This window comes from Pagrus pagrus (assembly GCF_965226575.1).
Source record: "Pagrus pagrus genome assembly, chromosome: 2".
Taxonomy (NCBI): Eukaryota; Metazoa; Chordata; class Actinopteri; order Spariformes; family Sparidae; genus Pagrus; species Pagrus pagrus.
This window is the reverse complement of record NC_140186.1, coordinates 2,014,012-2,028,098: the sequence shown is the minus strand read 5'-3', so window position 1 is coordinate 2,028,098 and position 14,087 is coordinate 2,014,012. Positions and strand designations below refer to the sequence as shown.

Sequence of the window (14,087 nt, the reverse complement as noted above, 5' to 3'; positions counted from 1 at the left end):
GTCAAGAAGCAAGTCTGTTTCTTCTCGCTGCACAAATAATCCGAGCAGCTGCAGTTAAACAGGACTCTGCATCTGTAGCTGTCTGCAGAGTGGGCTGACTGTCTGTGTGTCTTCTAACTTGAAACACATGAATATCTGCCAGCAGCTCATCCTGACGTCACAGCTGACTCACTTCAGAGTTAGACTGGTCGGACAAGTTCGACCGAACAGGCAGTTTTTCCAGCCCTGAGCTTCATCCTCCTGCAGGAAGGTTTGCAGCAGATGCACCTCGGTCCTTGTGATCGTGGTGCTGCTGCTCTCAGGCAGCTGCTCAGTGATGTGCCGGTCAGGCCGAGTGAGGCAGAGCGTGACATAATTGCAGCCAGATGGCCAGAATGAAAAAAACAAAAAAGACAGCACCAGCAGCTGATCCCCTTTAAATGAACATGTGTGTAAAGATATGGAAATCCCGTATGTGAGCGCTGCGATCTGAGCTCCATACCATCAGACCAACATTACATGTGCAGAACTTGCCTTAGAAACATCATGTTTTTAAGTTTTCTTCAGTATCACAGTAACCCAGTGATAGTTGTCTTACATCCACAGGTTCGCTGCTAACAGGAAGTGCTATCAGATAAGTGGGCAAAGTTTTAATGTTCATTCAGTTGTTTTTTTTCCATTTTAAATCATCTGCAGCTGCTTCAGTTGTTTAGCAGACTGCTGCAACTCTGTTTTACTGTGAAGCTCCAGAAAAAAATAAAGTGGAGCAGATCAGTTTACCTCACAGATACTGGACGGATTACCAAAGTATTTTCCAGCCTGCTTCATGAAGTTATTCCTCAACCTCGCACATCATCTGCTGAGAAGAGTTCAATGTGTGTGTCCACATACTTTTGGCCAAGCAGTGTATGATGATCAGAGGCAAAAGAGGGATGGAAAACACGTCAGTCAGGGAAAAATCACTCGGTTTATTAAGAAAGTGAACCTGATGCAGCTCAGAGTCATTCAGACCTGTTCCCGTCCTCCGAGTCTCCACTGCTGGCTTCTCCACCACATCATGCACCGCTTAATGTTTACACTGTTGCCATGGATATGAAAACCTCGTCTCTCCAGGAACTAAACCACCAAGAAAAGGTCCTTAACTCGTGGATCGGCCCGGTCTGCAGAGACAGAGGTCCAACCAGGAAGTACCAGTCTGAGGTTTCAGGGAGTGGGCGTCCGTCCATCAGAGGATTGTCTCCTCTCGCCCGACTCGACCCCGGAGCTGCAGCCAGGCAGAGAGGAGGTCGGCCTGGTGTCCACGACCGAGAGCAGAGGTGCTTAGAGAGGTGGTAACGTCTGAATGGAGGCAGAATACTGAAGTTTAACTGCTCTCGCTGGCACGGACGTCCTGACGGGCAAGTTTAATCCACGTGATCCATTTTCTCAAGTCTCATCTACATTGTTCTCTGTGTTTATGACTTGAGAACTGGTGGGAACAAAAAGTTTTGCAAGGATGAGTTCCTTATTTTCTGTCCATCACTGAAAACATGTGAAAAAAAATATTCAGGAGGAAAAAATAAATAAATTTGTGTGTTAAACTGAGTAATAAGTACTATTTTTTCAGTAGAAATTAGTTTTTTCAGTTACGAACCAAGTAAATTTTTTATGTGTACGTGGAAAAAAATTGTTCTTCATTTGGTTCGGACGGAAAAACTAAAACTCTCATTGAAAACAAAAATCCATTTGTTTCAATGGGAAAAAAATGTTACTGAAAAACATTGACTGTGTTTCATACACTTTTTTTATCCTGATTTTTTTTTTCACGTTTTCAACAAAGGAACAAAAGAAGGAACTGAGATGTTTGTGATGAAGTTTTCCTTTAAGTGTTGAAGAAAACGACCCTGCTTCTTAAAATCCACATGCTTTGTGGGTTAGTGCAGATCCAGACCTTCTGGAGGAGTAAACACCTGGACTCACATCAGATTCTGTTCTGATCCGGATCGGTTTACTGACGGGAGGAGAGCTCAGAGGTTACTGTGTAACTTTTGGGATTTTACAGTGTCGTGTTGTGAGCAGATGAGTCAGGCTGAGTCGTGTGCTGCTGCTGGTAATGAGGCCTTCAGTGTGTGTGTGTGTGTGTGTGTGTGTGTGTGTGTGTGTGTGTGTGTGTGTGTGTGTGTGTGTGTGTGTGTGTGTGTGACACTGCGGCTCTGTGTCTTCACAGCGAGCCGTCAGTCAGATCAGCTGGTGAGCAGCAGACTGACTGTGAGACTGAACTTCACTCATGGACTCACAGTAACCTCCTCCACCTCCTCCTCCACCTCCTCCTCCACCTCCTCCTCCTCCTCCTGCAGCAGCAGCAGGGTGACTGGCTTCAGCCTCTGCAGCTGTCACAGATGCCCCCCCCCACCACCACCAGCACCAGCACCCCCGACCATCACCCAGCAACCAGCTACAAACCAGCAAACAGACCCAGCTACTCAGACACACCACCTCCACCTCCTCCTCCTCCACCACTGCTCCCTCTCATTCCTTCAGAAGCTCAGACCACAACATCTCTCTCTCTCCTCAGGCGGTGTGAAGCTCGCTCGCTCGCTCGCTGTGTGTTTTGTTGTGCAGCTGAAGCAGATCGGGGGGTTCAGCCTCAGAGGGGGGGGCTGACCTCATCCTCCCCCTCTTCTGTTGAGTTTTAACGATGCTGCTTAATTTCATCAGAGCTGCTCAGTGAGGGAGGAGTTCACACACTGAACCAGCTTCACCAAAGTATTCTCACAGATATAACTTGTAATGACGACACTTTGTCTTCTACATGTTGTTGAGTTGTGTTCACTTTCACAAATGTTTCCAACAATGTTCAAACCAGAGAAATCCACAAGTTCACTGAAGGTAGCGGTGCGTTTCATTTTATGACCTGTCGGCGAATTAAACCAAACGTATCGTGGATAAAACTTTAAAACGCGACCTCGTCTGTGAACGTCTGAGTCACGTCAGATAGATCCTCATCAGCGACGGAGACTTCTACTCTGATCTGAGAGGTAAACACTGTACTTTACTTCACTACGTTCACTTCATAGCTATAGTTAAAGGAACAGTTCACGCAAAAATGTAAACTCAGTCATCATCTCCTCCTGATGATGTGGAGTCAGGTGAAGTCTCGTAATCCACACAACATTTCTGGAGTTAAAGTTCAATCAAGTCTCCAGCTTCAGTTATTCAACTCTGTTTTACTGTGACGCTCCAGAAATGTTCTGTGGACGACGAGACTTCATCTGACTTGTTGTTTCGATTTTGTTGGGGTTAGGGTTAATAATTCCTTTAATAATACAAAATGTAACCAGCTAATAAATGATCATGCACTACTTGTATGTCAGATTTATATAAAATGTTATTTTTTCTGTAGTTAATACTTTTACTTTGTGTACTTGAAGTATATTTTGATTCTGATACTTTTTTTACTTGTACTTGAGTAAAACTCTGACTGACAGAGTATTTGTACTCTGTACTTCAGATGTGAATACTTACTGACTTCTTCCACAGATCTGGACCACACCACTTCGTCCTCTTCAGCAGAAGTTGGACCTGGACGGAGGTCAGTACTCAGTCGTGTCTTCGCCCTGTAGAGACGCTCAGCTCCGTCCTGGATTTACCATCAGAGCTGTCAGCAGGTCCACAGCACCATTAAAGGGACTGTGAGCATCAGCTGATCCTGTTGTTACTGTTAGCAGGAAGCCACGCCGCCCTCTGCTGGTGGACACACGTAACTTCACGTCACACCATCAGCAGAGCTCAGTGTTGGTTCTGTCTCAGGTGGATCAGACCGGACTTCACCAGTGGTGGACAGAGTAACTAAGTACTCAATTTAAGAGCTACAGTTACTGCTTACAAATCAATAACAATCATGATATGATACTGTATATTAACAGCACAACACTGACAGACACTCTGAGTATTTTTACTTTTGATACTTCAAGAACATTGTGTTGCCAATACTTCTGTACTTTGTACTCGTAATTAAATACTTCTGTATTGTATTACTGATACTTTTATTGAAGAACTTGACTTGAAAACTTGGACATTGTGTTAATGTGAGAGTGACGAGGTGTGATCACAGCCCTTAAAGGAACACGGTAAAATAAAGCTCCTTCACTCTGTTACCTCTCACACGTCAACACTCATTTGTAACCCCAACCCTTCATGTCCAGTTCATGGACTTATGTGACCTTTTTAAACCTTTTCTACCATTTCTTTCAGCTGCTGTTTAAATATTATCTCGTACAAATGAGACGCAATCAACAACACTCCAATCATGTTTCTGGGATGTGTGTTGTCGTACCTGGCAACCCAACCCAGAGGCAGAGGTGAGCGTGCCTGCCTGACGTTCCCCATCAGCTCAAATCCTCCATTTTGCTGCTGAAAATGTCCCGAGAAGAAGAAATAAGCTGTGTTTGTTTGTTTGACTGTGAGCTGTGACTTTCAGACCAACTGAAAGATGTTTAACTTCCACATCGTGGTGCTGTGGGGTTATTGGGTTGCGAGGGCTCATGTTGGTACGCTGACGTTACAACAGTAAAGTTCCCTCTATGATTATCTTTACTTGAAGTCTTTACCTCAGAAACAGATCAGAAAACTGTCAGTTCCTGTAAAATAAATAAAGCATCGCTCAATATGAGACAGTATTGAGACACAGACCAGGCCCACAGCTCTGGTCTGATGAGTGTGATTTGAGACATGCTGAATAAATAAAAGTGACTCGACTCTGAGAGGATGTGGAGCTCCTTTCAGGAGTTTGAATGTTTTTCTCAGAGGTCAGATGTATTAATAGTTTTAGTTTTAGACCATTTATGTTCTTGGATTTTGGATTATGTCGTGTTAAATGTTTTCTTTACCTGGTTTTAAAGGCTGCATTACAGTGAAGTGTTTCTACTGACTGTTCTACTTGTTATAATACTTGTCTTTACCCACTTGATGATTATTGATCAGAAACCTCATTGTGTTTATATTTTGTGAAAGTACCAATAGTCAAACCTTCAATATTGTTCATCCATGTTGAGGTATTCGGTCAAAAATAATGTGATGTTTGATTTTGTTGCCCAGCTGAACATTTATAAAGTGCCTGGAGGAGATTTCAAAATATCAAGATAAATATTGTGTGTCTGGAAAAAACCTAGAAGTTAGTGGTTCGACTGATACTGAGACTGAAAACTGGGACCGAAATATTCAACAACCAGTGATGAAGTACGATTTACTCAAGTGCTGTTCAATGTTCAGGTACTTTACTTGGGTATTTCCTTTATCTGCTACTTTTTGCGACCAATCAGAGAGTGTTGTGGGCGGGACATTGTGTGAGGGGATGTTGCATCAGAGCCAAAGTATAACTTTTTAAATACGTTTATTTTAATCGACAATCTGACAGAAATATCACAGATACTGATACTCAGAAATGTGCTGAATATCGGCCTGATAATGAGTCAACTCTTACGTCTGCGTTTTAACTGGAACCGTCACAGAAACTGAACTGCAGAATACTCTATACTACCTTCTACTACTGCATTATTATATGTGATATTGTGAAATGTGACTTTAAAGTGATTTGTGTTTTTAAACCCTGAAGTAAAGCTGCTGTAATCGAACAGAGGCCTTCAGTGCAGCCGGAGAGATGTGGGCCAAAGATCATCATTCCTCTCAGCTTATGGTCACTGAGGGACCGGCTCAAACAAAGCTGCAGCTGAGGCCCGACAACAAGTGTGAAGGAAGCGTGCAGATGGGAAATAAAACACACCGTGAGGACGAGCGGTTATCAAAGATCTCCTTCATTGTTTTAATAGTAGACATTGTGCCACAAAAATGTCATGTCATGTCCGCAGCCACAAATCACGTGCCGAGATTACTAATTCCAGCTACTTATCATGTCATTCGCTTCACCTGCTTCTCTACACAATTTTGCAAATCACTTCTTACATTTATGTATAAATATATACAGTTTATAGATTATTCTCGAGCTGGGATGGTGGTTTTCATTTCTCCTGTTGTGGTTGTGCTGTTGGTTGAGAAACATTAGCAGAGAAACACACACGGCTGACGTCACGTCTCCCAATGTAGCACATGCTTATTGTATCGTGGACACCAGCAGAGCACACAGAGCCGAATATAGATATATACAGGAATGTTAACCGCTATCATACAAAGTGGGTTCTTTGAGAAGTCACGACTGCGGGCATATGAGGGGAAATATGCCGACAACACAGGAGCACCGAAGGCATAAATGTCATGTAAATCTCCTGCCACAAAGGCACGTGGTTTTTCAGGGGGCGGCTCTGCGAGGTTGGAGCGGGCGACGTTATCGGAGCGTTTCCTGGGTGAAGTTTGAGCCGCTCGCTGCTGATCACATGCGGCCGAGGCGAGCGTGTGATCAGGTCTAACATGCATGATGCTGGCTTAAGCATGTGCTTCATTTGAAGTGCTTACTAATCATATGTTGGAGGAGATTGGGGGCCAAAGTCATGCTGCTCTCCACAGCTGAATAAAGACAACTTTGTGTTTTTTTTGTGTTTTTTTTTTTTCAGTTTTAGAAAAGTGACTCATTGAACAAAGGAGGGCAACAATAAAGAAACAAAACAAGAAAGAAAAGCTGTATACATGTGTTCTCTCTCATTGGTTAACTTCACACACTGTTAAAAATTGTTTACATGTCATTTTTTTTCCAGTATGAGTGTGTTTTGGTAAAGTAAAGAAAAAGAACCGCCCGGTGTGTTCTGTGGGTTTGGATGGGCTTACCGTCCTATTGCTGACTTTGAAATGGTGTGGTGGAAATCTGGTGTTGTAGCTGCACACACAATTACAAACCGGTCCACTCAAAGTCTTCGTGTCTTTCCCTCCCTTTCTCTCTCTCTCTCTCTCTCTCTCTCTCTGGTTCTTTCCCTGTGGAGCATGGTAACATTGAGACTGGTCGTGGGCTCGGGGGTGGATTCAGGTCGTGGCAGTTTTCGGGTCTCAGCAGCAGCCTCCGGACGAGGTGTTCACTGGCTTGCTCTGGATCTTGATGTTGGACTTCTCCGAGGCGCCGGCCGTGGCCCCGGGGCCCATCCTCTTCTTGATCTCGGCCGCCATGGTCATGAAGGCTTGCTCCACGTTGGTGGCACTCTTAGCGCTGGTCTCCAGGAAGGGGATCCCCAGGTTGTCGGCAAATTCCTGGAAGAAGAAGAAGAAGAAGAAGAGTTAAATGAATTAAAAACCACGACAACTGAGCAGTCTTTATCTGCTGAGGAAGACTGTGTGATGAGGAGGAACGCTCCAGACCTGCTGCTAAACGGACCTCGTGGTGAGGCGGTTTTACCAACTGCTGTTCTCAAGGTCCAGAATTCACTTTCAGCCGAACTCCAGGGTTAAATATTCTGAAGCCAACTTAACAAAAGAGGCCCACTGTAGGGCTGCCACTGTTGATCTGCTGGTTTGTCAGCAGGATTACACTAAAATTACTGAACGGATCTCCATAAAACTTGAATGGCGGATGTGTCTCAGCCCAGAGCTTCTGGACCCCATGAACTTCTGGTGAGGATTCTGATAAAGGGACGGATCCAGGAAGCGTTTCTCACTTTCTTTCACTTTGCGTGACAGGGTGTTCTGCTGCTGTGGATGAAATTCAGCAGCTCATTTCTTTAACAACTGGGTTTTAACACAGTTTCCTGTTGCGTGTGACTTGGATGAAGAAAAAGATGTATTCATTGAATTAAAATGTATAAGTGGATGCACTTAATGAAAAACTGAGGCATGTGACAATTAGTCTGGAGCCTGGTGAGGCAGTTACTGGTGGCGAGTGACTCAGATTGAGCTTGATATTGGATCAGGCTCGATTAAATTAAAGGATCTTGTTGGGCCTTGGCAGAGGTATGCGCTCTATTGGGTGCCGCTCTAGTTTTCATTTTCATAGTCGAGAAAATGTCAAAAATGCCTGTTGTATCATAACCACTTCAGTTAATACTTGTATAATTGTTTAAACGCTGAAACTGTAAAAAAAAAAAAAAAAAAAAAAAAACCCTCAGTAAAAACAAAAAAAACACAGAAAGAAGAGCAGTGAATCTTCACATTAAAGAAGCTGGAACCAGAAAATGTTTTGACATTATGACTTGAACAATCACTAAACTGATTAATTGATTATCATAATAACTAATTTCCTTTTCTACAAATGACACATAATTTCTAATTTGACGCCACAGACACTAATTACACTGAATCAGGAAACCAACAATTTGTCTGCGTCATCGTTTCCAAATATCTTTCTGAGTCTCTTCACTCTGGAAGGAGTTTTCAAAAAACTACCCTCCTACATGTGGACCGGGCCTCATGTTGTAGAGATGTCGGTCTGTTTCAACAACCGGCCGACGGCAGCTGACCTCATTTATTTTATTCACCGACGTAGATTTTTACCCTCATTTGGTGAGTGACGGGTGCAGACTCCGGATCTGGTTATAAGACATGTAGGTTGTTGCAGAGGTGGCAGGTGGGGCCTGACACAGCTGCTGCACCTGGTGCCACCATTTATAAAGCTAACTGGTTCATTAGGTCGCGGTGGAGGTGGCGCCTTTAACTCGTGCTGTGAGTGTGTCAGTGGAAACGGGCTGAAACAGTTTGCATGTGACTGACTGAGACCAACAATTCAATTCTTGTAAATATAAAACCGGTTTATGCCGCTTTGATTTCCTCGATGTGACGCAGCTCAGTCAGCAGCTCCTGGACCTCCACACCCTGCTGCTTATATTTTCCACGCTCATATCTCACAGTAACAACTGAGCTCATCAGATGTTCGAGGCTCCGACAGGAAGACCGCAGAGATACTCTGCTGCTCAGTCAGCTAATGCTTTATTTCATTATCCTGTTAGCTACAGACGATCTGTCAAACAGCTGCAGGACGGCAGACACAAACATCCAATAATCCTGTGACACAGTGCAGCGCCATCATGTCCTCTTACCTTCGCTGTGGTGTAATCCACCACCTTCTTCGTTGTGAGGTCACACTTGTTGCCTACTAGCAGCTTGTTGACGTTCTCGCTGGCGTAGCGGTCGATCTCCTGTAGCCACTGTTTGACGTTATTGAAGGACTCCTGAGGACGGGAAGCAGAGAGACGAGGACATTAACTCTGATACCGACGTCTGACAAAAGAAACAATTCAGTCAGACACTTATCTCAATGACATCCAGAACCTACGACGTCTGATGGAGAGAAAAATCACACTTTTCTCCTTGATTACATAAACACACACCAACCTGTGCTGAAGTGAACCAGCAGCTGCCTCGACGTGATAAAACATGGCGGACTTGATGTAACTTCTAATAAAACACTTGAACCATTTGAGAGATGATGTTTCTAATGTCGGGGGTTTCCCCAAATGTGATGTTGGTTTGTAATTAAGTTGCTGGTTATATTCATTAAATACATTTTCTCACATCTCTCTCTCTCATGTTTTGAATTTCAGTTTGATTCTTTCGATGAGCAGGACTTTGTCACGTTTAACAAGATACTTCTTGATGTTAAGAAAATACGACTGTTTCTCCATCAGGCTGTTCTTGATCTTTCTTCAGTTACATTTTTGACATAAAACAAACGTACGTTCACTGGGTCAGGTATCATTTAGTGTTTGCTTTTTTATTTCACTTCTTTAAGTAGTTTTTTCTGTCTACTGTTCACTCTCCTCTTCTTATTTGTGACTGTTTACAGCGTTTTATTTTCATTAGAGGTGAACTTTTTATCTTCTTTGTTCACAAACGCTGTTATCTTATCTTATCAAACGAATTAAATCATCATTACTGTGTGACTGGATGATGACGGGGTGTTGCAGTTCTTTAAGGACCTGGTGAGATCCCAACATTAAACCAGCTGAGCTGCACTCACCTGATCTGTCACATCATAAACTACTATAATGCCGTGCGCTCCTCTGTAGTAACTGGACGTGATGGTGCGGAACCGCTCCTGACCAGCCGTGTCCCACTGAGAAGACAAAGCAGAACACGTCAGTCCGACCCGACACAAAACAGTCCACAGTTTATCACCGCTTATCAGTTTACAGCCGCCGTGCTCTTACAATCTGAAGCTTTATGGTCTTTCCGTCCAGCTCGATGGTCCTGATCTTGAAGTCCACACCGATGGTACTAATGTAGCTCTCTGTGTACGTGTCATCCTAAAACACACACACACACACACACAGGTGAGTCTGGGTGGTAAATATGATACCGGCAGGGTTATCAACCATCACAGTGCTGACAGGGAGAAAACGCCTGTTATGTAATAACAGCTGAAACACAGACACTTACTGCAAACCGGAGGAGGAGACAAGACTTTCCGACACCAGAATCACCGATCAGGAGCAGTTTGAATAAATAGTCACTGAAGAAAGAGGAGGAGAAATCAGAAACACAGGATTATTATTAAAACACCTGCAGGGCACCAAACATTACACGTCAGCTTCATCCATCAATCATTTAGTCGACAAAATATCAAAACAATCGTTAAAAAATGCTCATAAAAAATTCCAGAGCTCAAAGTGACGGTCCAGAACACAAAGACTCATTTACTGAAGCTGAGATCTTCGACACAGACTGTCACGTGGTCTCAAATAGAGCTGCGAGTCATCTCAAGCAAACCTGTCAAACATTTCCTGGCTGCAGCTTCCTAAACGTGAGCTGCTTTTCTTCATCATCTGTGACAGTGACTGAAGACTTCTTGGGTTTTGGAAGGTTGGTTGGACAAAATAAACATTTTTAAGACGTCATTTTGGGCTCTGGGAAACTGTGCTGTACGATATAAAGCTCAAAGTGACGTCTTCAAATGTCTTCTTTTGTCCAACAAACGGTCCACGTGTGTTTTCTGTTCATTTACCGATTGATTTTCTTTCTGTCAATCAATTTAATTCCGCCCTCGTTTTATTTTCATTTTATTACCGACTCTGTTTTATCGGCATCATGGCCGTTATTAATTCTTCTTGTCATTACTGTTACGATTAATGACTCCCGACTCACAGTTACTGTAACTGCCAGAGAGGACACTGCTGTGCTTTGTGTGGTTGTGATAGTTGTGTGTGTCGTATGTGTGATCATCATGTCTCTGATACCTGTTGTTACGTCACAAAAACAAAAAAATAAAGTTTTATTTGGAAAAAAGCGGAGAAAAATATCCGTCACATCTTAAAATGTCTTTTTTTTAAATAATATAAAACAGAGGACGGCTCACAAAGAGCCTGAGAACATTTTTAACTGATGAATATGTTCAATGATTACTCACCTGTTCAAATTTACTGACATTTCCTGTCAGTCGATTATTCATCTCAACACTGAATAGACTAGTTTTATGACTCATACACTCATCCATTCATACTCGTCAGTACAACACTTGTTGGGCACAACCCTGCTAGCAACACCTGGACAATTTAACAACATACAGCTAAACAGAAGATTAATGTCCAAGAAGACATTGAGTCAGCTGATTAAAACAGTCGATCAACAGAAGATTAATTACCAACATGATTATGGCTGCAACAGTTTCATGTTCTTACTGTACATAACACAATTATTATTATCGTCATCTACAGCGACCCTTTACAGACTACACATTTAAGGTTTGTCTTTCTGGTTGAACACTTTATTATTATCATCATGTAAAATGAAACTTAATATAAACTTTAAGTATATAACTTGTTAATAACACTAACATGGTAGAGTTCAATACAGTGAATAAGTAAATGTACAACAAACCGTCATTCTCATACCTGTTGTACCTTAAGAGGAGCTGGAAATATTCATACTTTTAAATATAAACTATAAATCTATGTATTCAGTCCGGCTTTTATATAATATCTCATAATTGTTATGGTTTTAATGTTTATACTTACTTTAATTTATTTAGTTTTTATTCTTTTTACTATATTTTATACTGATTTTTATTGTTGTTCTTATTATTCTTTTGTTACTTTTTAAATTACATTTTACGTTGATATTTTATTTCATTACTGTCATTATTTCTATTGCTTGTTTTTGTCCTGTTATTATTTTAACTATTCATTTTATTACAGTTGCTGTGTTCACCTGTAAAGCATTTGTTTGTTTGAAAGCTGCTATATAAATAAAGTTTGATTGATTGAAACCAGCAACCCTGAACATTATTCAACGTGTTGGATATTTATCACGCAGAAACACCAAACACGACCATGTTCACCTCCTCACATGAGGAGATTTCTCGCTTTTCTTGGTTTAAGTGAGTGTAAGTTGAGTATTTCGGTGATTTTGAACTGTTGATCGCTCAAAACAAACAGTTTGAGGACGTCTCTTTGCACATTTGTCCTTTTTCGCAACCGTCCGGACATTTTATCGAGCACACAACTAATCCGTTAACCAGAACAACCAACAGATTGATCCATAATGTAAATACTTATTAGTTTAAGCCGTGTAGTGGAGCAACACTCAGGCTGACATTACCTAACTGACTCCACATCAGCAGCAAATGTAGTAACTTCCTGTTTGCGTTGGATAAATGATACTAAAATATCCGACTCCAGATCAGTGAAGATATGCTCGTTAGCTTCGTGTTTACCGACAGGAATCAGTCCTGAAGCATTAACCCGTCACTGTGTTTCTGACTGAGCAACTATCTCAACAACAAAATCCTCAACAGTGTCAAGTAACGCTACGTAGCTCCTCGGTTAGCATGCTAGCTTCCTAACGCTACTTCCATTTAAGTTCCTGTAAGTGAGCTAACGCGCTTCGTAGACGGAGCACAAACGATGAGTCGGTACAATCGGTGTTATATTGAACGGGAAATGTTGACGACCGTGAGTTCTGTGATCAACATCAACGCTGTCATTTGATAGTGCGCACAGCCGACCCCAGCCCTCAGCTCGCTAACTTAGCACAGAAGACAAAGCAGCTGACGTTCATTTTGTACACAGCCTACCGGTCCGCCCGGCTAGCTAACGTTAGCCTAGCTTCCCCCGGCTAAGCTGACAGCTCAGCCGGACCTGTCACAAACGTCATCAAAACTCCCACTTACTATTCGGGATTCATCGTTGACTACCGGTTATGAACTGTTGTTACTGAGAAAGCAGCTGGATTCCGTCGCAGATGAACCTCGGAGGCGACACGAAACACCGTTTTTCTGTGAGGAGCTGGCTAAACTGTTTGTCGCAGCCAGAGCAGCATAATCGAATCAAATATGGCTGTCAGCATTACCTACCCGGAAATACCACAGCATGGGAATCATGGGTAATGGAGTCTTTTGGCAATGGGCGTTCACAGCACAGAGGCTCCTCATGTTGGACTGTGGTGTCTTTGCTCCGCTTATATTTAGATTTTTTTGTGCCTAGTGAACAAGATATAAGCTTCATCCTTATATTTTCATTTTTATATGAACCCCCTTTATTTATCTTATATCCTCCACGAGACTGTGTTTGTTTTAAATCGATAAATATAAATAAATAATAATAAAAAAAAACACAGCACAGAGGTATTTGAATTTTGTTGTTGAAGTACTGGAGGAAGTATGTTACGTGAATAAAAGCACTGGTAACACACCGTAAAAATAAAAGCCCTGCATTGAAAATGATAATGATAGTAAATGTATGTAGTATTATTTATTATATTTCTATTTATTTTATATACTTTTCTAAAGTACATTGCTACACACCATGTATGTATTATAACTATAGGTGCAATTATAATGCGTGATTGTCCTCCTTGGTCATATCTGTGAGTAAAAGGCAAATAATGTATAAAGTGTATAGTGTATATAGTCTTATTGAATTTCCCTGCTGAGGGATTAAAGACTTATTTTACCTTATCTTATCTTATCTTATCTTATCTTATCTTATCTTATCTTATCTTATCTTATCTGGTACATTTAGGGAAATTCAGCCAAGGCTACTTGAAGAACTGAAAGTAAAAGTACTCACTGTAGAAGAAAGTCCCCTGGGACCGTTAATCTACGTCATATCACTTCTGACTCGTGCGTGTAAAGGCAGGATGTCACTGTTGTAGGCGGTTGAGGTGGAACCCATTCTGAACTATTTTGTATTATATGACTTCAACTAAAAACTACTGCATTATGAAGTTTATCTTCTTTTCTTAATCATAAAACCAAACGTGTA

General features: G+C 42.0%; 1 protein-coding gene across 1 annotated transcript; it reads right to left on the bottom strand.

Moving 5' to 3' along the window:
• Window positions 1-5,753: 5,753 nt before the first annotated feature.
• rab1aa (RAB1A, member RAS oncogene family a) lies at window positions 5,754-13,157 on the bottom strand. Its single transcript, XM_084368142.1, has 6 exons — window positions 12,995-13,157; window positions 10,267-10,339; window positions 10,038-10,133; window positions 9,848-9,943; window positions 8,928-9,059; window positions 5,754-7,149 (listed from the first exon to the last, which is right to left on the bottom strand). Exons 1-6 carry the CDS (start codon window positions 13,006-13,008, stop codon window positions 6,952-6,954), a joined length of 609 nt encoding a protein of 202 aa, XP_084224268.1. The 5' UTR covers window positions 13,009-13,157; the 3' UTR covers window positions 5,754-6,951.
• Window positions 13,158-14,087: the final 930 nt, after the last annotated feature.

Bases quoted from the DNA above. Each gene is read 5' to 3' on its own strand.
- rab1aa (XM_084368142.1), bottom strand. The intron at 9,060-9,847 runs GTGAGTGCAGCT...TCCCGTCCTCAG, and splicing joins TTTATGATGTGACAGATCAG to GAGTCCTTCAATAACGTCAA. The intron at 7,150-8,927 runs GTAAGAGGACAT...TTCTTCTTCCAG, and splicing joins TGGATTACACCACAGCGAAG to GAATTTGCCGACAACCTGGG.